Here is a 27,791-nt window from a genome sequence, read left to right as displayed (position 1 = left end):
TAGTAATAATACACCCAGTGACCCCCAATAGTAATAATACACCCCCAGTGTGCCCCATTAGTAATAATACACCCCCAGTGACCCCCCCATTAGTAATAATACACCCCCAGTGTGCCCCATTAGTAATAATACACCCCCAGTGTGCCCCATTAGTAATAATACACCCCCAGTGACCCCCCCATTAGTAATAATACACCCCCAGTGTGCCCCATTAGTAATAATACACCCCCAGTGTGCTCCATTAGTAATAATACACCCCAGTGTGCTCCATTAGTAATAGTACACCCCAGTGACTCCCCCATTAGTAATAATACACCCCCAGTGACCCCCATTAGTAATAATACACCCCCAGTGTGCCCCATTAGTAATAATACACCCCCAGTGACCCCATTAGTAATAATACACCCCCAGTGACCCCCACATTAGTAATAATACACCCCCCGTGTGCCCCAATAGTAAAAATACACCCCAGTGTGCTCCATTAGTAATAATACACCCCCAGTGACCCCCATTAGTAATAATACACCCCCAGTGTGCCCCATTAGTAATAATACACCCCCAGTGACCCCCATTAGTAATAATACACCCCCCGTGTGCCCAATTAGTAGTAATACACCCCCCGTGTGCCCCATTAGTAATAATACACCCCCAGTGTGCCCCATTAGTAATAATACACCCCTAGTGACCCCCATTAGTAATAATACACCCCCAGTGTGCACCATTAGTAATAATACACCCCTAGTGACCCCCATTAGTAATAATACACCCGCAGTGACCCCCCCATTAGTAATAATACACCCCCAGTGTGCCCCATTAGTAATAATATACCTCCAGTGTACCCCATTAGTAATAATACACCCCCAGTGTGCCCCATTAGTAATAATACACCCCCAGTGTGCCCCATTAGTAATAATACACCCCCAGTGTACCCCATTAGTAATAATACACCCCCAGTGTGCACCATTAGTAATAATACACCCCCAGTGTGCACCATTAGTAATAATACACCTCCAGTGACCCCCATTAGTAATAATACACCCCAGTGACCCCCATTAGTAATAATACACCCCAGTGACCCCCAATAGTAATAATACACCCCCAGTGACCCCCATTAGTAATAATACACCCCCAGTGACCACCCCATTAGTAATAATACACCCCCAGTGTGCCCCATTAGTAATAATACACCCCCAGTGACCCCCATTAGTAATAATACACCCCCCGTGTGCCCAATTAGTAGTAATACACCCCCCGTGTGCCCCATTAGTAATAATACACCCCCAGTGTGCCCCATTAGTAATAATACACCCCTAGTGACCCCCATTAGTAATAATACACCCCCAGTGTGCACCATTAGTAATAATACACCCCTAGTGACCCCCATTAGTAATAATACACCCCCAGTGACCCCCCCATTAGTAATAATACACCCCCAGTGTGCCCCATTAGTAATAATATACCTCCAGTGTACCCCATTAGTAATAATACACCCCCAGTGTGCCCCATTAGTAATAATACACCCCCAGTGTACCCCATTAGTAATAATACACCCCCAGTGTGCACCATTAGTAATAATACACCCCCAGTGTGCACCATTAGTAATAATACACCTCCAGTGACCCCCATTAGTAATAATACACCCCAGTGACCCCCATTAGTAATAATACACCCCCAGTGACCCCCATTAGTAATAATACACCCCCAGTGACCCCCATTAGTAATAATACACCCCCAGTGACCCCCATTAGTAATAATACACCCCCAGTGACCCCCATTAGTAATAATACACCCCCAGTGACCCCCATTAGTAATAATACACCACCAGTGACCCCCATTAATAATAATACACCCCAATGTGCCCCATTAGTAATAATACACCCCCAGTGACCCCCCCCATTAGTAATAATACACCCCAGTGACCCCCATTAGTAATAATACACCCCAGTGACCCCCGTTAGTAATAATACACCCCCAGTGACCCCCATTAGTAATAATACACCCCAGTGTGCCCCATTAGTAATAATACACCCCAGTGACCCCCAATAGTAATAATACACCCCAGTGTGCCCCATTAGTAATAATATACCCCTAGTGACCCCCAATAGTAATATTATACCCCCAGTGTGCCCCATTAGTAATAATACACCTCCAGTGACCCCCATTAGTAATAATACACCCCAGTGACCCCCCCATTAGTAATAATACACCCCCAGTGTGCCCCATTAGTAATAATACACCCCCAGTGACCCCCCCCATTAGTAATAATACACCCCCAGTGTGCCCCATTAGTAATAATACACCCCCAGTGTGCCCCATTAGTAATAATACACCCCCAGTGACCCCCCCCATTAGTAATAATACACCCCCAGTGAGCCCCCATTAGTAATAATACACCCCCAGTGTGCTCCATTAGTAATAGTACTCCCCCAGTGACTCCCCCATTAGTAATAATACACCCCCAGTGACCCCCATTAGTAATAATACACCCCCAGTGACCCCCACATTAGTAATAATACACCCCCCGTGTGCCCCAATAGTAATAATACACTCCCAGTGACCCCCCCATTAGTAATAATACACCCCCAGTGTGCCCCATTAGTAATAATACACCCCCAGTGTGCCCAATTAGTAGTAATACACCCCTCGTGTGCCCAATTAGTAGTAATACACCCCCCCGTGTGCCCCATTAGTAATAATACACCCCCCCGTGTGCCCCATTAGTAATAATACACCCCCAGTGTGCCCCATTAGTAATAATACACCCCCAGTGACCCCCATTAGTAATAATACACCCCCAGTGTGCCCCATTAGTAATAATACACCCCAGTGTGCCCCATTAGTAATAATACACCCCCAGTGTGCCCCATTAGTAATAATATACCTCCAGTGTACCCCATTAGTAATAATACACCCCCAGTGTGCCCCATTAGTAATAATACACCCCCAGTGTGCCCCATTAGTAATAATACACCCCCAGTGTACCCCATTAGTAATAATACTCCCCCAGTGTGCACCATTAGTAATAATACACCCCCAGTGTGCACCATTAGCAATAATATACCTCCAGTGTACCCCATTAGTAATAATACACCCCAGTGACCCCCATTAGTAATAATACACCCCAGTGTGCCCCATTAGTAATAATACACCCAAGTGACCCCCAATAGTAATAATACACCCCAGTGTGCCCCATTAGTAATAATATACCCCTAGTGACCCCCGTTAGTAATATTATACCCCCAGTGTGCCCCAATAGTAATAATACACCCCCAGTGACCCCCCCATTAGTAATAATACACCCCCAGTGTGCCCCATTAGTAATAATACACCCCCAGTGTGCTCCATTAGTAATAATACACCCCCAGTGTGCTCCATTAGTAATAATACACCCCCAGTGTGCTCCATTAGTAATAGTACTCCCCCAGTGACCCCCCATTAGTAATAATACACCCCCAGTGTGCTCCATTAGTAATAGTACTCCCCCAGTGACCCCCCATTAGTAATAATACACCCCCAGTGTGCTCCATTAGTAATAGTACTCCCCCAGTGAGCTCCATTAGTAATAGTACTCCCCCAGTGACTCCCCCATTAGTAATAATACACCCCCAGTGACCCCCATTAGTAATAATACACCCCCAGTGACCCCCATTAGTAATAATACACCCCAGTGACCCCCATTAGTAATAATACACCCCCAGTGTGCCCCATTAGTAATAATACACCCCAGTTTGCCCCATTAGTAATAATACACCCCCAGTGTGCCCCATTAGTAATAATACACCCCAGTGTGCCCCATTAGTAATAATACACCCCCAGTGTGCCCCATTAGTAATAATACACCCCAGTGTGCCCCATTAGTAATAATACACCCCCAGTGTGCCCCATTAGTAATAATACACCCCAGTGTGCCCCATTAGTAATAATACACCCCCAGTGTACCCAGCTACCACCTCTACTCGTAGACGCCAATATACTAGAATATGAAGCCGAAGTCTAATTGGGCCACTGGGGAAAAAATGAGTCCAACGTCCTGAGTCAGGTGACCTATAGGTCATTGTGTAAGCAGTGGAAGTAGGAGGACTGTGACCATCACCTATAGACTACTGTATGTGAGGATGTAGTGGGCATGCTCTGTGGCCCCTGCAGATGTCATTGTGCAGGAGGGGGGCGCCTTGTCCGTCACGTAGTGACTTCTACTATGCATGCTCGTGGTCACTCAGCAGGAAGTGGGTGATGGATAGAACTGTGATAAGTATATATAACAGACTATACCATGAACTTCAGGTGGGAACACTAGCGCCCCCAGTGGTAACAACACCAAACTACATTCTGCTAAGCCCATGAAGCACAGAACATCAGCAACACTTTACAACACAAACTTTATATATCACTTTTTGTAAACTTATAGATTTGTTCCAGTGCTGCCATCTTTACAATTATGTGGCCACTAGGTGGCGCTGCTCCGCGGCTCCCAATATACACGCAGTATCAAAATATAAAAGAAAATACTTTCACACAGTCGGATACACAGGACAAGAACACATCAGCATAATGATAGACGAGCGTCCAGTGTGGCCCTCAGCCGGTGACAACAGGGGGCGCACTGACACCCGAGAAGGAGGGCCACCACTCATGGATCCCACGTGCGGGGACTCACATTACACACTTGTTCCTTGGCTCAGATAACAGTCAGTGTCTGAAGGATTCTGGGAGAAGGATGGTCCCCACATAGTCAGTAATAGGCGGCTCCGTAGGTGGTCTGCCCCCTGCTGGCTGTGCAGGGGATAACAGGATCGGTCTTCAGTGCCGCTCCTGGTGCTGCATCGCCATCTGCAGGCTCAGCTTCCGGGCGATCTCCCCGATCAATGTCCAGTACTCATCGAAGCTGATCTTCCCGTCCTCGTCCATATCTAAGGACTGGATGAGCTTGTTCGCCGCCTCCTTACTCTGCGTATTCTAATATGGAGAGAAGAAACATCAGTGACTGCAGCGCAATACAGAGGGAGGACCCCAAAAATAACAGGGACAAGCAGCCCGGGTATCGGTCAGGACTAATGGGAAATGTATGAGATAAGAAGTAGAGAATGCATGTGCACAAGGGAGTCAGGAGGAATAGCTGTGCCAAACCAACAGGAGACTATACATAACACAGGAGGAAGTGCTGCCCCTAGCTGTGGCCGTGTGTGTCTGCAGAGGAGAACATGGAGGAGTGTAGGCCGAGAATATACCCCCTCTAGTAATACATTATCTATGCCCGAAATACCAGGATCACCATACACAGAAGGCGGTATTATAGTAGTTATACTTTGTACATAGGAGCAGTATTACAGTAGTTATATTCTTGTACATAGGAGTAGTATTATAGTAGTTATATTCTTGTACATAGGAGTAGTATTATAGTAGTTATATTCTTGTACATAGGAGTAGTATTATAGTAGTTATATTATTGTACATAGGAGTAGTATTATAGTAGTTATATTCTTGTACATAGGAGTAGTATTATAGTAGTTATATTCTTGTACATAGGAGGTAGTATTATAGTAGTTATATTCTTGTACATAGAGTAGTATTATAGTAGTTATATTCTTGTACATAGGAGCAGTATTATGGTAGTTATATTCTTGTACATAGGAGGTAGTATTATAGTAGTTATATTCTTGTACATAGGAGTAGTATTATAGTAGTTATATTCTTGTACATAGGAGTAGTATTATAGTAGTTATATTCTTGTACATAGGAGTAGTATTATAGTAGTTATATTCTTGTACATAGGAGCAGTATTACAGTAGTTATATTCTTGTACATAGGAGTAGTATTATAGTAGTTATATTCTTGTACATAGGAGTAGTATTATAGTAGTTATATTCTTGTACATAGGAGTAGTATTATAGTAGTTATATTCTTGTACATAGGAGGTAGTATTATAGTAGTTATACTTTGTACATAGGAGCAGTATTACAGTAGTTATATTCTTGTACATAGGAGTAGTATTATAGTAGTTATATTCTTGTACATAGGAGTAGTATTATAGTAGTTATATTCTTGTACATAGGAGTAGTATTATAGTAGTTATATTCTTGTACATAGGAGTAGTATTATAGTAGTTATATTCTTGTACATAGGAGTAGTATTATAGTAGTTATATTCTTGTACATAGGAGTAGTATTATAGTAGTTATATTCTTGTACATAGGAGTAGTATTATAGTAGTTATATTCTTGTACATAGTAGTATTATAGTAGTTATATTCTTGTACATAGGAGTAGTATTATAGTAGTTATATTCTTGTACATAGCAGTAGTATTATAGTAGTTATATTCTTGTACATAGTAGTATTATAGTAGTTATATTCTTGTACATAGGAGGTAGTATTATAGTAGTTATATTCTTGTACATAGGAGTAGTATTATAGTAGTTATATTCTTGTACATAGGAGGTAGTATTATAGTAGTTATATTCTTGTACATAGGAGTAGTATTATAGTAGTTATATTCTTGTACATAGAAGGTAGTATTATAGTAGTTATATTCTTGTACATAGGAGGTAGTATTATAGTAGTTATATTCTTGTATATAGGAGTAGTATTATAGTAGTTATATTCTTGTACATAGGAGGTAGTATTATAGTAGTTATATTCTTGTACATAGGAGTAGTATTATAGTAGTTATATTCTTGTACATAGAAGGTAGTATTATAGTAGTTATATTCTTGTACATAGGAGGTAGTATTATAGTAGTTATATTCTTGTACATAGGAGTAGTATTATAGTAGTTATATTCTTGTACATAGTAGTATTATAGTAGTTATATTCTTGTACATAGGAGGTAGTATTATAGTAGTTATATTCTTGTACATAGTAGTATTATAGTAGTTATATTCTTGTACATAGGAGGTAGTATTATAGTAGTTATATTCTTGTACATAGGAGTAGTATTATAGTAGTTATATTCTTGTACATAGGAGGTAGTATTATAGTAGTTATATTCTTGTATATAGGAGTAGTATTATAGTAGTTATATTCTTGTACATAGGAGTAGTATTATAGTAGTTATATTCTTGTATATAGGAGTAGTATTATAGTAGTTATATTCTTATACATAGGAGGTAGTATTATAGTAGTTATATTCTTGTACATAGGAGGTAGTATTATAGTAGTTATATTCTTGTACATAGGAGTAGTATTATAGTAGTTATATTCTTGTACATATGAGCAGTATTATAGTAGTTATATTCTTGTACATAGGAGTAGTATTATAGTAGTTATATTCTTGTACATATGAGCAGTATTATAGTAGTTATATTCTTGTACATAGGAGGTAGTATTATAGTAGTTATATTCTTGTACATAGGAGGTAGTATTATAGTAGTTATATTCTTGTATATAGGAGTAGTATTATAGTAGTTATATTCATGTACATAGGAGTAGTATTATAGTAGTTATATTCTTGTACATAGGAGTAGTATTATAGTAGTTATATTCTTGTACATAGGAGTAGTATTATAGTAGTTATATTCTTGTACATAGGAGCAGTATTATAGTAGTTATATTCTTGTACATAGGAGCAGTATTATAGTAGTTATATTCTTGTACATAGCAGTAGTATTATAGTAGTTATAGTCTTGTACATAGGAGCAGTATTATAGTAGTTATATTCTTGTACATAGGAGCAGTATTATAGTAGTTATATTCTTGTACATAGCAGTAGTATTATAGTAGTTATATACTTGTACATAGGAGTAGTATTATAGTAGTTATATTCTTGTACATAGGAGCAGTATTATAGTAGTTATATTCTTGTATATAGGAGCAGTATTATAGTAGTTATATTCTTGTATATAGGAGCAGTATTATAGTAGTTATATTCTTGTACATAGGAGCAGTATTATAGTAGTTATATTCTTGTACATAGGAGCAGTATTATAGTAGTTATATTCTTGTACATAGGAGCAGTATTATAGTAGTTATATTCTTTTATATAGGAGCAGTATTATAGTAGTTATATTCTTGTATATAGGAGCAGTATTATAGTAGTTATATTCTTGTACATAGGAGTAGTATTATAGTAGTTATATTCTTGTACATAGGAGCAGTATTATAGTAGTTATATTCTTGTACATAGCAGTAGTATTATAGTAGTTATATACTTGTACATAGGAGTAGTATTATAGTAGTTATATACTTGTACATAGGAGCAGTATTATAGTAGTTATATTCTTGTACATAGGAGCAGTATTATAGTAGTTATATTCTTGTACATAGGAGCAGTATTATAGTAGTTATATTCTTGTACCTAGGGGGCAGTATTATAGTAGTTATATTCTTGTACATAGGAGGTAGTATTATAGTAGTTATATTCTTGTACATAGGAGCAGTATTATAGTAGTTATATTCTTGTACATAGGAGTAGTATTATAGTAGTTATATTCTTGTACATAGGAGCAGTATTATAGTAGTTATATACTTGTACATAGGAGCAGTATTATAGTAGTTATATTCTTGTACATAGGAGTAGTATTATAGTAGTTATATTCTTCTACATAGGAGCAGTATTATAGTAGTTATATACTTGTACATAGGATTAGTATTATAGTAGTTATATTCTTGTACATAGGAGTAGTATTATAGTAGCTATATTCTTGTACATAGGAGCAGTATTATAGTAGTTATATTCTTGTACCTAGGGGGCAGTATTATAGTAGTTATATTCTTGTACATAGGAGTAGTATTATAGTAGTTATATTCTTGTACATAGGAGTACTATTATAGTAGTTATATTCTTGTACATAGGAGCAGTATTATAGTAGTTATATTCTTGTACATAGGAGTAGTATTATAGTAGTTATATTCTTGTACATAGGAGTACTATTATAGTAGTTATATTCTTGTACATAGGAGCAGTATTATAGTAGTTATATTCTTGTACATAGGAGTACTATTATAGTAGTTATATTCTTGTACATAGGAGCAGTATTATAGTAGTTATATTCTTGTACATAGGTGCAGTATTATAGTAGTTATATTCTTGTACATAGCAGTAGTATTATAGTAGTTATATACTTGTACATAGGAGTAGTATTATAGTAGTTATATACTTGTACATAGGAGCAGTATTATAGTAGTTATATTCTTGTACATAGGAGCAGTATTATAGTAGTTATATTCTTGTACATAGGAGCAGTATTATAGTAGTTATATTCTTGTACCTAGGGGGCAGTATTATAGTAGTTATATTCTTGTACATAGGAGTAGTATTATAGTAGTTATATTCTTCTACATAGGAGCAGTATTATAGTAGTTATATACTTGTACATAGGAGCAGTATTATAGTAGTTATATACTTGTACATAGGGGGCAGTATTATAGTAGTTATATTCTTGTACATAGGAGTAGTATTATAGTAGTTATATTCTTGTACATAGGAGGTAGTATTATAGTAGTTATATTCTTGTACATAGGAGCTGTATTATAGTAGTTATATTCTTGTACATAGGGGGCAGTATTATAGTAGTTATATTCTTGTACATAGAAGCAGTATTATAGTAGTTATATTCTTGTACATAGGAGGTAGTATTATAGTAGTTATATTCTTGTACATAGGAGTAGTATTATAGTAGTTATATTCTTGTACATAGGAGCAGTATTATAGTAGTTATATTCTTGTACATAGGAGGTAGTATTATAGTAGTTATATTCTTGTACATAGGAGTAGTATTATAGTAGTTATATTCTTGTACATAGGAGGTAGTATTATAGTAGTTATATTCTTGTACATAGGGGGCAGTATTATAGTAGTTATATTCTTGTACATAGGTGGCAGTATTATAGTAGTTATATTCTTGTACATAGGTGCAGTATTATAGTAGTTATATTCTTGTACATAGGAGCAGTATTATAGTAGTTATATTCTTGTACATAGGAGGTAGTATTATCCTATTAATATTATAAATGTGAAAGTTTGTGAGTTTGGATGTTTGTGGGTTTGTGTGTTCGGATGTTTGTTAGTCAATCACGCAAAACCCGCTCGACCGATTTGGCTGAAATTTTCCACAAACATAGTTAATACACCCCATTGCGCAGTAGACTACTTTTCGTCACAACAGCGCACATATGTTTTTCCCAGGACCCCCACAAACCCCAAACTCACACCACCATCTCTGCAATCTCACACACTTTGGACCATAGCAAGCCACAAAATTCCTATTGCCCTCTACAGCCTCGCCCCTAACCCCACACAATCTCATATACATAGACTTTACCACTTTGCCCCTCACCTTACCGATACTCCAGGAGGTTCTCTTCAACGCTCCGGAGCAGCCATGTTTGCCAACCCCCACCGCTCTGACAATCCGCGACACCGCCCACCCATGTCAATACCCCTAGGCGGTCTAATAAATGCAAAAAAAAAAGGTTAAAAAAGTAAAAAAAATATTTAAAAAAAAAAAAAAAAAAGGATTAAAAATTCAAATCACCCCCCTTTCCCTAGAACACATATAAAAGTAGTTAAAAACTGTGAAACACATACATGTTAGGTATCCCCACGTCCGAAATCGCCCACTCTACAAAGCTATACAAATATTTTTCCTGTTCGGTAAACGCCGTAGCGGGAAAAATGGTCAAAAGTGCCAAACCGCCGTTTTTTCACTGTTTTGATTCTGATAAAAATTTGAATAAAAAGTGATCAAAGCAATAACATTTCCTGAAGATGGTAGAAATATAAAGTACACCCAGTCCCGCAAAAAAAGACGCCCTATACATCCCCGTACACGCACGTATAAAAAAGTTACGGCTGTCGGAATATGGCGACTTTTCAAAAAAAACTTTTTTTAACAGTTTTGGATTTGTTTTTAAGGGGTCAAAATGTAACTAAAACCATATAAATTTGGTATCTCCGGAATCGTAACGAAACACAGAATACAGTGGACATGTCATTTTGGTTGCAAAGTGAATGCCATACAACCAAAGCCTGTAAAAAAAGTCGCAGAAATACATTTTTTCCTCAAATCCACCCCATTCTGAATTTTTTCCCTGCTTCCCAGTACATTATATACAATAAATAATGGTGGCATCATGAAGAAAAATTTGTGTCGCAAAAATTAAGACCTCATATGGCTCTGGGAGCGGAGAAATAAAAAAGTTATGGGGTTTAGAAGGAGGGGAGTCAAAAACGAAAATCAAAAAATGCCATCGGCGGGAAAGGGTTAACTTCAAATACTTCTGTCCCAAAGTCACTAAGTAAAGTTTATACCAACACCGTATATATAGCAGCTCAAATACAAAGTAACTGCAACACAAAAGTCTCACGGATTCTCTGAATTACAGCAACAACAAGATACAAAGTTACATTTCATATCCCATCCCTTATACACAGTACGAAAACCTTACCCGCGCCTGTATATACCCACTGCTACAATCACCGCAGACCAAGTCGCGGGTACCAGCAAGTAGTAGTTATATTCTTGTACATATGAGTAGTATTATAGTAGTTATATTCTTGTACATAGGAGGTAGTATTATAGTAGTTATATTCTTGTACATAGGAGTAGTATTATAGTAGTTATATTCTTGTACATAGGGGGTAGTATTATAGTAGTTATATTCTTGTACATAGGAGGCAGTATTATAGTAGTTATATTCTTGTACATAGGAGTAGTATTATAGTAGTTATATTCTTGTACATAGGAGCAGTATTATAGTAGTTATATTCTTGTACATAGGAGGCAGTATTATAGTAGTTATATTCTTGTACATAGGGGGTAGTATTATAGTAGTTATATTCTTGTACATAGGAGGCAGTATTATAGTAGTTATATTCTTGTACATAGGAGTAGTATTATAGTAGTTATATTCTTGTACATAGGAGTAGTATTATAGTAGTTATATTCTTGTACATAGGAGTAGTATTATAGTAGTTATATACTTGTACATAGGAGGTAGTATTATAGTAGTTATATTCTTGTACATAGGAGCAGTATTATAGTAGTTATATTCTTGTACATAGGAGCAGTATTATAGTAGTTATATTCTTGTACATAGGAGTAGTATTATAGTAGTTATATACTTGTACATAGGAGGTAGTATTATAGTAGTTATATTCTTGTACATAGGAGGTAGTATTATAGTAGTTATATTCTTGTACATAGGAGCAGTATTATAGTAGTTATATTCTTGTACATAGGAGCAGTATTATAGTAGTTATATTCTTGTATATAGGAGCAGTATTATAGTAGTTATATTCTTGTACATAGGAGGTAGTATTATAGTAGTTAAATTCTTGTACATAGGAGGTAGTATTATAGTAGTTATATTCTTGTACAAAGGAGCAGTATTATAGTAGTTATATTCTTGTACATAGGAGCAGTATTATAGTAGTTATATTCTTGTACATAGGAGGTAGTATTATAGTAGTTATATTCTTGTACATAGGAGTAGTATTATAGTAGTTATATTCTTGTACATATGAGTAGTATTATAGTAGTTATATTCTTGTACATAGGGGGTAGTATTATAGTAGTTATATTCTTGTACATAGGAGGTAGTATTATAGTAGTTATATTCTTGTACATAGGAGGTAGTATTATAGTAGTTATATTCTTGTACATAGGAGTAGTATTATAGTAGTTATATTCTTGTACATAGGAGTAGTATTATAGTAGTTATATTCTTGTACAAAGGAGCAGTATTATAGTAGTTATATTCTTGTACATAGGAGCAGTATTATAGTAGTTATATTCTTGTACATAGGAGGTAGTATTATAGTAGTTATATTCTTGTACATAGGAGTAGTATTATAGTAGTTATATTCTTGTACATATGAGTAGTATTATAGTAGTTATATTCTTGTACATAGGGGGTAGTATTATAGTAGTTATATTCTTGTACATAGGAGGTAGTATTATAGTAGTTATATTCTTGTACATAGGAGGTAGTATTATAGTAGTTATATTCTTGTACATAGGAGGTAGTATTATAGTAGTTATATTCTTGTACATAGGAGTAGTATTATAGTAGTTATATTCTTGTACATAGGAGTAGTATTATAGTAGTTATATTCTTGTACATAGGAGTAGTATTATAGTAGTTATATTCTTGTACATAGGAGGTAGTATTATAGTAGTTATATTCTTGTACATAGGAGGTAGTATTATAGTAGTTATATTCTTGTACATAGGAGCAGTATTATAGTAGTTATATTCTTGTACATAGGAGCAGTATTATAGTAGTTATATTCTTGTACATAGGAGCAGTATTATAGTAGTTATATTCTTGTACATAGGAGCAGTATTATAGTAGTTATATTCTTGTACATAGGAGTAGTATTATAGTAGTTATATACTTGTACATAGGAGGTAGTATTATAGTAGTTATATTCTTGTACATAGGAGGTAGTATTATAGTAGTTATATTCTTGTACATAGGAGCAGTATTATAGTAGTTATATTCTTGTACATAGGAGCAGTATTATAGTAGTTATATTCTTGTACATAGGAGCAGTATTATAGTAGTTATATTCTTGTACATAGGAGCAGTATTATAGTAGTTATATTCTTGTACATAGGAGGTAGTATTATAGTAGTTATATTCTTGTACATAGGAGGTAGTATTATAGTAGTTATATTCTTGTACATAGGAGCAGTATTATAGTAGTTATATTCTTGTACATAGGAGCAGTATTATAGTAGTTATATTCTTGTACATAGGAGTAGTATTATAGTAGTTATATTCTTGTACATAGGAGGTAGTATTATAGTAGTTATATTCTTGTACATAGGAGGTAGTATTATAGTAGTTGTATTCTTGTACATAGGAGTAGTATTATAGTAGTTATATTCTTGTACATAGGAGGTAGTATTATAGTAGTTATATTCTTGTACATAGGAGCAGTATTATAGTAGTTATATTCTTGTACATAGGAGTAGTATTATAGTAGTTATATTCTTGTACATAGGAGCAGTATTATAGTAGTTATATTCTTGTACATAGGAGGTAGTATTATAGTAGATATATTCTTGTACATAGGAGGTAGTATTATAGTAATTATATTCTTGTACATAGGAGGTAGTATTATAGTAGATATATTCTTGTACATAGGAGGTAGTATTATAGTAGTTGTATTCTTGTACATAGGAGTAGTATTATATTAGTTATATTCTTGTACCTAGGGGGCAGTATTATAGTAGTTATATTCTTGTACATAGGAGTAGTATTATAGTAGTTATATTCTTGTACATAGGAGTAGTATTATAGTAGTTATATTCTTGTACATAGGAGCAGTATTATAGTAGTTATATTCTTGTACATAGGTGCAGTATTATAGTAGTTATATTCTTGTACATAGGAGAAGTATTATAGTAGTTATATTCTTGTACATAGGAGTAGTATTATAGTAGTTATATTCTTGTACATAGGAGTCGTATTATAGTAGTTATATTCTTGTACATAGGAGGTAGTATTATAGTAGTTATATTCTTGTACATAGGAGTAGTATTATAGTAGTTATATTCTTGTACATAGGAGCAGTATTATAGTAGTTATATTCTTGTACATATGAGTAGTATTATAGTAGTTATATTCTTGTACATAGGAGTAGTATTATAGTAGTTATATTCTTGTACATAGGAGTAGTATTATAGTAGTTATATTCTTGTACATAGGAGGTAGTATTATAGTAGTTATATTCTTGTACATAGGAGTAGTATTATAGTAGTTATATTCTTGTACATAGGAGTAGTATTATAGTAGTTATATTCTTGTACATAGGAGTAGTATTATAGTAGTTATATTCTTGTACATAGGAGGTAGTATTATAGTAATTATATTCTTGTACATAGGAGCAGTATTATAGTAGTTATATTCTTGTACATAGGAGGTAGTATTATAGTAGTTATATTCTTGTACATAGGAGGTAGTATTATAGTAGTTATATTCTTGTACATAGGAGCAGTATTATAGTAGTTATATTCTTGTACATAGGAGCAGTATTATAGTAGTTATATTCTTGTACATAGGAGCAGTATTATAGTAGTTATATTCTTGTACATAGGAGCAGTATTATAGTAGTTATATTCTTGTACATAGGAGTAGTATTATAGTAGTTATATTCTTGTACATAGGAGGTAGTATTATAGTAGTTATATTCTTGTACATAGGAGGTAGTATTATAGTAGTTGTATTCTTGTACATAGGAGTAGTATTATAGTAGTTATATTCTTGTACATAGGAGGTAGTATTATAGTAGTTATATTCTTGTACATAGGAGGTAGTATTATAGTAGTTATATTCTTGTACATAGGAGTAGTATTATAGTAGTTATATTCTTGTACATAGGAGTAGTATTATAGTAGTTATATTCTTGTACATAGGAGGTAGTATTATAGTAGTTAAATTCTTGTACATAGGAGTAGTATTATAGTAGTTATATTCTTGTACATAGGAGCAGTATTATAGTAGTTATATTCTTGTACATAGGAGTAGTATTATAGTAGTTATATTCTTGTACATAGGAGTAGTATTATAGTAGTTATATTCTTGTACATAGGAGTAGTATTATAGTAGTTATATTCTTGTACATAGGTGCAGTATTATAGTACTTATATTCTTGTACATAGGAGTAGTATTATAGTAGTTATATTCTTGTACATAGGAGCAGTATTATAGTAGTTATATTCTTGTACATAGGAGTAGTATTATAGTAGTTATATTCTTGTACATAGGAGGTAGTATTCTAGTAGATATATTCTTGTACATAGGAGGTAGTATTATAGTAGTTATATTCTTGTACATAGGAGGTAGTATTATAGTAGATATATTCTTGTACATAGGAGGTAGTATTATAGTAGTTGTATTCTTGTACATAGGAGTAGTATTATAGTAGTTATATTCTTGTACATAGGAGCAGTATTATAGTACTTACATTCTTGTACATAGGAGCAGTATTATAGTAGTTGTATTCTTGTACATAGGAGTAGTATTATAGTAGTTATATTCTTGTACATAGGAGGTAGTATTATAGTAGTTGTATTCTTGTACATAGGAGTAGTATTATAGTAGTTATATTCTTATACATAGGAGGTAGTATTATAGTAGTTATATTCTTGTACATAGGAGTAGTATTATAGTAGTTATATTCTTGTACATAGGAGCAGTATTATAGTAGTTATATTCTTGTACATAGGAGGTAGTATTATAGTAGTTATATTCTTGTACATAGGAGTAGTATTATAGTAGTTATATTCTTGTACATAGGAGCAGTATTATAGTAGTTATATTCTTATACATAGGAGGTAGTATTATAGTAGTTATATTCTTGTACATAGGAGGTAGTATTATAGTAGTTATATTCTTGTACATAGGAGTAGTATTATAGTAGTTATATTCTTGTACATAGGAGTAGTATTATAGTAGTTATATTCTTGTACATAGGAGTAGTATTATAGTAGTTATATTCTTGAACATAGGAGTAGTATTAGGGCTAGTTCACACGTGAGTATAAGGGGAGGTTTTTGACAGCGGATTTCGCGTCCAAAACCTCCCCTTATAATGGTGGTCTATGGAGACCGCCGGGCTTCTGTTCTCCGCTAGCGGCGAGCTGCTGCTAGCGGAGAAAAGAAAGGACATGTCCTTTCTTCAGGCGGAAGCGGCGCAGGCTCAGCCGCGCGGCTTCCGCCCCCGGCAGTTCCCTCCTATGTCGGCTCATTCATTTGAGCCGACAGCAGAGGGTTAAGCCGCGACAGCGATGGTCGCGGCGGGCGGGTTTTGACAAGAGAGAGACGCGGCTCGCCGCGTCTCTCTCTGTGGCAAAACCCGCGCGGGCAGTTCACGTGTGAACTAGCCCTTATAGCAGTTATATTCTTGTACATAGGAGCAGTATTATAGTAGTTATATTCTTGTACATAGGAGTAGTATTATAGTAGTTATATTCTTGTACATATTAGTATTATAGTAGTTATATTCTTGTACATAGGAGCAGTATTATAGTAGTTATATTCTTGTACATAGGTGCAGTATTATAGTAGTTATATTCTTGTACATAGGAGCAGTATTATAGTAGTTATATTCTTGTACATAGGAGCAGTATTATAGTAGTTATATTCTTGTACATAGTAGTATTATAGTAGTTATATTCTTGTTCATAGGAGCAGTATTATAGTAGCTATATTCTTGTACATAGGTGCAGTATTATAGTAGTTATATTCTTGTACATAGGAGGTAGTATTATAGTAGTTATATTCTTGTACATAGGTGCAGTATTATAGTAGTTATATTCTTGCACATAGGTGCAGTATTATAGTAGTTATATTCTTGTACATAGGAGGTAGTATTATAGTAGTTATATTCTTGTACATAGGAGTAGTATTATAGTAGTTATATTCTTGTACATAGGAGTAGTATTATAGTAGTTATATTCTTGTACATAGGAGCAGTATTATAGTAGTTATATTCTTGTACATAGTAGTATTATAGTAGTTATATTCTTGTTCATAGGAGCAGTATTATAGTAGTTATATTCTTGTACATAGGAGGTAGTATTATAGTAGTTATATTCTTGTACATAGGTGCAGTATTATAGTAGTTATATTCTTGTACATAGGAGGTAGTATTATAGTAGTTATATTCTTGTTCATAGGAGCAGTATTATAGTAGCTATAATCTTGTACATAGGAGCAGTATTATAGTAGTTATATTCTTGTACATAGGTGCAGTATTATAGTAGTTATATTCTTGTACATAGGAGGTAGTATTATAGTAGTTATATTCTTGTACATAGGAGCAGTATTATAGTAGTTATATTCTTGTACATAGGAGCAGTATTATAGTAGTTATATTCTTGTACATAGGAGGTAGTATTATAGTAGTTATATTCTTGTACATAGGAGTAGTATTATAGTAGTTATATTCTTGTACATAGTAGTAGTATTATAGTAGTTATATTCTTGTACATAGTAGTAGTATTATAGTAGTTATATTCTTGTACATAGTAGTAGTATTATAGTAGTTATATTCTTGTTCATAGGAGCAGTATTATAGTAGTTATATTCTTGTACATAGGAGCAGTATTATAGTAGTTATATTCTTGTACATAGGTGCAGTATTATAGTAGTTATATTCTTGTACATAGGAGCAGTATTATAGTAGTTATATTCTTGTACATAGGTGCAGTATTATAGTAGTTATATTCTTGTACATAGGAGGTAGTATTATAATAGTTATATTCTTGTTCATAGGAGCAGTATTATAGTAGCTATATTCTTGTACATAGGAGCAGTATTATAGTAGTTATATTCTTGTACATAGGTGCAGTATTATAGTAGTTATATTCTTGTACATAGGAGGTAGGATTATAGTAGTTATATTCTTGTACATAGGAGCAGTATTATAGTAGTTATATTCTTGTACATAGGAGGTAGTATTATAGTAGTTATATTCTTGTACATAGGAGCAGTATTATAGTAGTTATATTCTTGTACATAGGAGGTAGTATTATAGTAGTTATATTCTTGTACATAGGAGCAGTATTATAGTAGTTATATTCTTGTACATAGGAGTAGTATTATAGTAGTTATATTCTTGTACATAGGAGGTAGTATTATAGTAGTTATATTCTTGTACATAGGAGTAGTATTATAGTAGTTATATTCTTGTACATAATAGTATTATAGTAGTTATATTCTTGTTCATAGGAGCAGTATTATAGTAGTTATATTCTTGTACATAGGAGCAGTATTATAGTAGTTATATTCTTGTACATAGGTGCAGTATTATACTAGTTATATTCTTGTACATAGGAGTAGTATTATAGTAGTTATATTCTTGTACATAGGTGCAGTATTATAGTAGTTATATTCTTGTACATAGGAGGTAGTATTATAGTAGATATATTCTTGTACATAGGAGCAGTATTATAGTAGTTATATTCTTGTACATAGGAGCAGTATTATAGTAGTTATATTCTTGTACATAGGAGTAGTATTATAGTAGTTATATTCTTGTACATAGGAGCAGTATTATAGTAGTTATATTCTTGTACATAGGAGTAGTATTATAGTAGTTATATTCTTGTACATAGGAGTAGTATTATAGTAGTTATATTCTTGTACATAGGAGCAGTATTATAGTAGTTATATTCTTGTACATAGTAGTATTATAGTAGTTATATTCTTGTACATAGGAGCAGTATTATAGTAGTTATATTCTTGTACATAGGTGCAGTATTATAGTAGTTATATTCTTGTACATAGGAGCAGTATTATAGTAGTTATATTCTTGTACATAGGAGTAGTATTATAGTAGTTATATTCTTGTACATATTAGTATTATAGTAGTTATATTCTTGTACATAGGAGCAGTATTATAGTAGTTATATTCTTGTACATAGGTGCAGTATTATAGTAGTTATATTCTTGTACATAGGAGGTAGTATTATAGTAGTTATATTCTTGTACATAGGAGGTAGTATTATAGTAGTTATATTCTTGTACATAGGAGAAGTATTATAGTAGTTATATTCTTGTACATAGGAGCAGTATTATAGTAGTTATATTCTTGTACATAGGAGCAGTATTATAGTAGTTATATTCTTGTACATAGGAGCAGTATTATAGTAGTTATATTCTTGTACATAGGAGTAGTATTATAGTAGTTATATTCTTGTACATAGGAGGTAGTATTATAGTAGTTATATTCTTGTACATAGGAGGTAGTATTATAGTAGTTGTATTCTTGTACATAGGAGTAGTATTATAGTAGTTATATTCTTGTACATAGGAGGTAGTATTATAGTAGTTATATTCTTGTACATAGGAGGTAGTATTATAGTAGTTATATTCTTGTACATAGGAGTAGTATTATAGTAGTTATATTCTTGTACATAGGAGTAGTATTATAGTAGTTATATTCTTGTACATAGGAGGTAGTATTATAGTAGTTAAATTCTTGTACATAGGAGTAGTATTATAGTAGTTATATTCTTGTACATAGGAGGTAGTATTATAGTAGTTAAATTCTTGTACATAGGAGTAGTATTATAGTAGTTATATTCTTGTACATAGGAGCAGTATTATAGTAGTTATATTCTTGTACATAGGAGTAGTATTATAGTAGTTATATTCTTGTACATAGGAGTAGTATTATAGTAGTTATATTCTTGTACATAGGAGTAGTATTATAGTAGTTATATTCTTGTACATAGGTGCAGTATTATAGTACTTATATTCTTGTACATAGGAGTAGTATTATAGTAGTTATATTCTTGTACATAGGAGCAGTATTATAGTAGTTATATTCTTGTACATAGGAGTAGTATTATAGTAGTTATATTCTTGTACATAGGAGGTAGTATTATAGTAGATATATTCTTGTACATAGGAGGTAGTATTATAGTAGTTATATTCTTGTACATAGGAGGTAGTATTATAGTAGATATATTCTTGTACATAGGAGGTAGTATTATAGTAGTTGTATTCTTGTACATAGGAGTAGTATTATAGTAGTTATATTCTTGTACATAGGAGCAGTATTATAGTACTTACATTCTTGTACATAGGAGCAGTATTATAGTAGTTGTATTCTTGTACATAGGAGTAGTATTATAGTAGTTATATTCTTGTACATAGGAGGTAGTATTATAGTAGTTGTATTCTTGTACATAGGAGTAGTATTATAGTAGTTATATTCTTATACATAGGAGGTAGTATTATAGTAGTTAAATTCTTGTACATAGGAGTAGTATTATAGTAGTTATATTCTTGTACATAGGAGCAGTATTATAGTAGTTATATTCTTGTACATAGGAGTAGTATTATAGTAGTTATATTCTTGTACATAGGAGTAGTATTATAGTAGTTATATTCTTGTACATAGGAGTAGTATTATAGTAGTTATATTCTTGTACATAGGTGCAGTATTATAGTACTTATATTCTTGTACATAGGAGTAGTATTATAGTAGTTATATTCTTGTACATAGGAGCAGTATTATAGTAGTTATATTCTTGTACATAGGAGTAGTATTATAGTAGTTATATTCTTGTACATAGGAGGTAGTATTATAGTAGATATATTCTTGTACATAGGAGGTAGTATTATAGTAGTTATATTCTTGTACATAGGAGGTAGTATTATAGTAGATATATTCTTGTACATAGGAGGTAGTATTATAGTAGTTGTATTCTTGTACATAGGAGTAGTATTATAGTAGTTATATTCTTGTACATAGGAGCAGTATTATAGTACTTACATTCTTGTACATAGGAGCAGTATTATAGTAGTTGTATTCTTGTACATAGGAGTAGTATTATAGTAGTTATATTCTTGTACATAGGAGGTAGTATTATAGTAGTTGTATTCTTGTACATAGGAGTAGTATTATAGTAGTTATATTCTTATACATAGGAGGTAGTATTATAGTAGTTATATTCTTGTACATAGGAGTAGTATTATAGTAGTTATATTCTTGTACATAGGAGCAGTATTATAGTAGTTATATTCTTGTACATAGGAGGTAGTATTATAGTAGTTATATTCTTGTACATAGGAGTAGTATTATAGTAGTTATATTCTTGTACATAGGAGCAGTATTATAGTAGTTATATTCTTATACATAGGAGGTAGTATTATAGTAGTTATATTCTTGTACATAGGAGGTAGTATTATAGTAGTTATATTCTTGTACATAGGAGTAGTATTATAGTAGTTATATTCTTGTACATAGGAGTAGTATTATAGTAGTTATATTCTTGTACATAGGAGTAGTATTATAGTAGTTATATTCTTGAACATAGGAGTAGTATTAGGGCTAGTTCACACGTGAGTATAAGGGGAGGTTTTTGACAGCGGATTTCGCGTCCAAAACCTCCCCTTATAATGGTGGTCTATGGAGACCGCCGGGCTTCTGTTCTCCGCTAGCGGCGAGCTGCTGCTAGCGGAGAAAAGAAAGGACATGTCCTTTCTTCAGGCGGAAGCGGCGCAGGCTCAGCCGCGCGGCTTCCGCCCCCGGCAGTTCCCTCCTATGTCGGCTCATTCATTTGAGCCGACAGCAGAGGGTTAAGCCGCGACAGCGATGGTCGCGGCGGGCGGGTTTTGACAAGAGAGAGACGCGGCTCGCCGCGTCTCTCTCTGTGGCAAAACCCGCGCGGGCAGTTCACGTGTGAACTAGCCCTTATAGCAGTTATATTCTTGTACATAGGAGCAGTATTATAGTAGTTATATTCTTGTACATAGGAGTAGTATTATAGTAGTTATATTCTTGTACATATTAGTATTATAGTAGTTATATTCTTGTACATAGGAGCAGTATTATAGTAGTTATATTCTTGTACATAGGTGCAGTATTATAGTAGTTATATTCTTGTACATAGGAGCAGTATTATAGTAGTTATATTCTTGTACATAGGAGCAGTATTATAGTAGTTATATTCTTGTACATAGTAGTATTATAGTAGTTATATTCTTGTTCATAGGAGCAGTATTATAGTAGCTATATTCTTGTACATAGGAGCAGTATTATAGTAGTTATATTCTTGTACATAGGTGCAGTATTATAGTAGTTATATTCTTGTACATAGGTGCAGTATTATAGTAGTTATATTCTTGTACATAGGAGGTAGTATTATAGTAGTTATATTCTTGTACATAGGAGTAGTATTATAGTAGTTATATTCTTGTACATAGGAGTAGTATTATAGTAGTTATATTCTTGTACATAGGAGCAGTATTATAGTAGTTATATTCTTGTACATAGTAGTATTATAGTAGTTATATTCTTGTTCATAGGAGCAGTATTATAGTAGTTATATTCTTGTACATAGGAGGTAGTATTATAGTAGTTATATTCTTGTACATAGGTGCAGTATTATAGTAGTTATATTCTTGTACATAGGAGGTAGTATTATAGTAGTTATATTCTTGTTCATAGGAGCAGTATTATAGTAGCTATAATCTTGTACATAGGAGCAGTATTATAGTAGTTATATTCTTGTACATAGGTGCAGTATTATAGTAGTTATATTCTTGTACATAGGAGGTAGTATTATAGTAGTTATATTCTTGTACATAGGAGCAGTATTATAGTAGTTATATTCTTGTACATAGGAGCAGTATTATAGTAGTTATATTCTTGTACATAGAAGGTAGTATTATAGTAGTTATATTCTTGTACATAGGAGTAGTATTATAGTAGTTATATTCTTGTACATAGGAGGTAGTATTATAGTAGTTATATTCTTGTACATAGGAGCAGTATTATAGTAGTTATATTCTTGTACATAGGAGGTAGTATTATAGTAGTTATATTCTTGTACATAGGAGTAGTATTATAGTAGTTATATTCTTGTACATAGTAGTATTATAGTAGTTATATTCTTGTTCATAGGAGCAGTATTATAGTAGTTATATTCTTGTACATAGGAGCAGTATTATAGTAGTTATATTCTTGTACATAGGTGCAGTATTATAGTAGTTATATTCTTGTACATAGGAGCAGTATTATAGTAGTTATATTCTTGTACATAGGTGCAGTATTATAGTAGTTATATTCTTGTACATAGGAGGTAGTATTATAATAGTTATATTCTTGTTCATAGGAGCAGTATTATAGTAGCTATATTCTTGTACATAGGAGCAGTATTATAGTAGTTATATTCTTGTACATAGGTGCAGTATTATAGTAGTTATATTCTTGTACATAGGAGGTAGGATTATAGTAGTTATATTCTTGTACATAGGAGCAGTATTATAGTAGTTATATTCTTGTACATAGGAGGTAGTATTATAATAGTTATATTCTTGTACATAGGAGCAGTATTATAGTAGTTATATTCTTGTACATAGGAGGTAGTATTATAGTAGTTATATTCTTGTACATAGGAGCAGTATTATAGTAGTTATATTCTTGTACATAGGAGTAGTATTATAGTAGTTATATTCTTGTACATAGGAGGTAGTATTATAGTAGTTATATTCTTGTACATAGGAGTAGTATTATAGTAGTTATATTCTTGTACATAATAGTATTATAGTAGTTATATTCTTGTTCATAGGAGCAGTATTATAGTAGTTATATTCTTGTACATAGGAGCAGTATTATAGTAGTTATATTCTTGTACATAGGTGCAGTATTATACTAGTTATATTCTTGTACAAAGGAGTAGTATTATAGTAGTTATATTCTTGTACATAGGTGCAGTATTATAGTAGTTATATTCTTGTACATAGGAGGTAGTATTATAGTAGATATATTCTTGTACATAGGAGCAGTATTATAGTAGTTATATTCTTGTACATAGGAGCAGTATTATAGTAGTTATATTCTTATACATAGGAGTAGTATTATAGTAGTTATATTCTTGTACATAGGAGCAGTATTATAGTAGTTATATTCTTGTACATAGGAGTAGTATTATAGTAGTTATATTCTTGTACATAGGAGTAGTATTATAGTAGTTATATTCTTGTACATAGGAGCAGTATTATAGTAGTTATATTCTTGTACATAGTAGTATTATAGTAGTTATATTCTTGTACATAGGAGCAGTATTATAGTAGTTATATTCTTGTACATAGGTGCAGTATTATAGTAGTTATATTCTTGTACATAGGAGCAGTATTATAGTAGTTATATTCTTGTACATAGGAGTAGTATTATAGTAAGTTATATTCTTGTACATATTAGTATTATAGTAGTTATATTCTTGTACATAGGAGCAGTATTATAGTAGTTATATTCTTGTACATAGGTGCAGTATTATAGTAGTTATATTCTTGTACATAGGAGCAGTATTACAGTAGTTATATTCTTGTACATAGGAGCAGTATTATAGTAGTTATATTCTTGTACATAGTAGTATTATAGTAGTTATATTCTTGTTCATAGGAGCAGTATTATAGTAGCTATATTCTTGTACATAGGAGCAGTATTATAGTAGTTATATTCTTGTACATAGGTGCAGTATTATAGTAGTTATATTCTTGTACATAGGTGCAGTATTATAGTAGTTATATTCTTGTACATAGGAGGTAGTATTATAGTAGTTATATTCTTGTACATAGGAGTAGTATTATAGTAGTTATATTCTTGTACATAGGAGTAGTATTATAGTAGTTATATTCTTGTACATAGGAGCAGTATTATAGTAGTTATATTCTTGTACATAGTAGTATTATAGTAGTTATATTCTTGTTCATAGGAGCAGTATTATAGTAGTTATATTCTTGTACATAGGAGGTAGTATTATAGTAGTTATATTCTTGTACATAGGTGCAGTATTATAGTAGTTATATTCTTGTACATAGGAGGTAGTATTATAGTAGTTATATTCTTGTTCATAGGAGCAGTATTATAGTAGCTATAATCTTGTACATAGGAGCAGTATTATAGTAGTTATATTCTTGTACATAGGTGCAGTATTATAGTAGTTATATTCTTGTACATAGGAGGTAGTATTATAGTAGTTATATTCTTGTACATAGGAGCAGTATTATAGTAGTTATATTCTTGTACATAGGAGCAGTATTATAGTAGTTATATTCTTGTACATAGGAGGTAGTATTATAGTAGTTATATTCTTGTACATATGAGTAGTATTATAGTAGTTATATTCTTGTACATAGGAGGTAGTATTATAGTAGTTATATTCTTGTACATAGGAGCAGTATTATAGTAGTTATATTCTTGTACATAGGAGGTAGTATTATAGTAGTTATATTCTTGTACATAGGAGTAGTATTATAGTAGTTATATTCTTGTACATAGTAGTATTATAGTAGTTATATTCTTGTTCATAGGAGCAGTATTATAGTAGTTATATTCTTGTACATAGGAGCAGTATTATAGTAGTTATATTCTTGTACATAGGTGCAGTATTATAGTAGTTATATTCTTGTACATAGGAGCAGTATTATAGTAGTTATATTCTTGTACATAGGTGCAGTATTATAGTAGTTATATTCTTGTACATAGGAGGTAGTATTATAATAGTTATATTCTTGTTCATAGGAGCAGTATTATAGTAGCTATATTCTTGTACATAGGAGCAGTATTATAGTAGTTATATTCTTGTACATAGGTGCAGTATTATAGTAGTTATATTCTTGTACATAGGAGGTAGGATTATAGTAGTTATATTCTTGTACATAGGAGCAGTATTATAGTAGTTATATTCTTGTACATAGGAGGTAGTATTATAGTAGTTATATTCTTGTACATAGGAGCAGTATTATAGTAGTTATATTCTTGTACATAGGAGGTAGTATTATAGTAGTTATATTCTTGTACATAGGAGCAGTATTATAGTAGTTATATTCTTGTACATAGGAGTAGTATTATAGTAGTTATATTCTTGTACATAGGAGGTAGTATTATAGTAGTTATATTCTTGTACATAGGAGTAGTATTATAGTAGTTATATTCTTGTACATAGATAGTATTATAGTAGTTATATTCTTGTTCATAGGAGCAGTATTATAGTAGTTATATTCTTGTACATAGGAGCAGTATTATAGTAGTTATATTCTTGTACATAGGTGCAGTATTATTCTAGTTATATTCTTGTACATAGGAGTAGTATTATAGTAGTTATATTCTTGTACATAGGTGCAGTATTATAGTAGTTATATTCTTGTACATAGGAGGTAGTATTATAGTAGATATATTCTTGTACATAGGAGCAGTATTATAGTAGTTATATTCTTGTACATAGGAGCAGTATTATAGTAGTTATATTCTTGTACATAGGAGTAGTATTATAGTAGTTATATTCTTGTACATAGGAGCAGTATTATAGTAGTTATATTCTTGTACATAGGAGTAGTATTATAGTAGTTATATTCTTGTACATAGGAGTAGTATTATAGTAGTTATATTCTTGTACATAGGAGCAGTATTATAGTAGTTATATTCTTGTACATAGTAGTATTATAGTAGTTATATTCTTGTACATAGGAGCAGTATTATAGTAGTTATATTCTTGTACATAGGAGTAGTATTATAGTAGTTATATTCTTGTACATAGGAGTAGTATTATAGTAGTTATATTCTTGTACATAGGAGCAGTATTATAGTAGTTATATTCTTGTACATAGGAGTAGTATTATAGTAGTTATATTCTTGTACATAGGAGTAGTATTATAGTAGTTATATTCTTGTACATAGGAGCAGTATTATAGTAGTTATATTCTTGTACATAGGAGTAGTATTATAGTAGTTATATTCTTGTACATAGGAGCAGTATTATAGTAGTTATATTCTTGTACATAGGAGTAGTATTATAGTAGTTATATTCTTGTACATAGAGTAGTATTATAGTAGTTATATTCTTGTACATAGGAGCTAGTATTATAGTAGTTATATTCTTGTACATAGGTGCAGTATTATAGTAGTTATATTCTTGTACATAGGAGTAGTATTATAGTAGTTATATTCTTGTACATAGGAGCAGTATTATAGTAGTTATATTCTTGTACATAGGAGGTAGTATTATAGTAGTTATATTCTTGTACATAGGAAGGTAGTATTATAGTAGTTATATTCTTGTACATAGGAGTAGTATTATAGTAGTTATATTCTTGTACATAGGAGCAGTATTATATTAGGTATATTCTTGTACATAGGAGGTAGTATTATAGTAGTTATATTCTTGTACATAGAAGGTAGTATTATAGTAGTTATATTCTTGTACATAGGAGTAGTATTATAAGTAGTTATATTCTTGTACATAGGAGTAGTATTATAGTAGTTATATTCTTGTACATAGGAGCAGTATTATAGTAGTAAATTCTTTTACATAGGAGCAGTATTTATAA

At 32.5% G+C, this 27,791-nt stretch overlaps 1 protein-coding gene across 2 annotated transcripts in view; it reads right to left on the bottom strand.

Annotated features, from left to right (window-relative positions):
• Positions 1–4,460: 4,460 nt before the first annotated feature.
• The window catches only part of LOC142186388 (protein S100-A16-like), a 42,775-nt gene continuing 19,444 nt past the window's right edge, over positions 4,461–27,791 (bottom strand). For both annotated transcript variants that reach the window (XM_075261234.1, XM_075261233.1), the window contains one exon: positions 4,461–4,956. In XM_075261234.1, the coding sequence (XP_075117335.1) occupies positions 4,801–4,956 (156 nt within the window). In that variant the 3' untranslated portion in view covers positions 4,461–4,800. The remainder of the gene's footprint in view (positions 4,957–27,791) is intronic.

The sequence above is a fragment of the Leptodactylus fuscus genome (assembly GCF_031893055.1).
Source record: "Leptodactylus fuscus isolate aLepFus1 chromosome 7 unlocalized genomic scaffold, aLepFus1.hap2 SUPER_7_unloc_1, whole genome shotgun sequence".
In the NCBI taxonomy this organism is placed as follows: Eukaryota; Metazoa; Chordata; class Amphibia; order Anura; family Leptodactylidae; genus Leptodactylus; species Leptodactylus fuscus.
The sequence above is the reverse complement of the archived record's forward strand: the minus strand, read 5'-3'. Positions and strand labels throughout refer to the sequence as shown.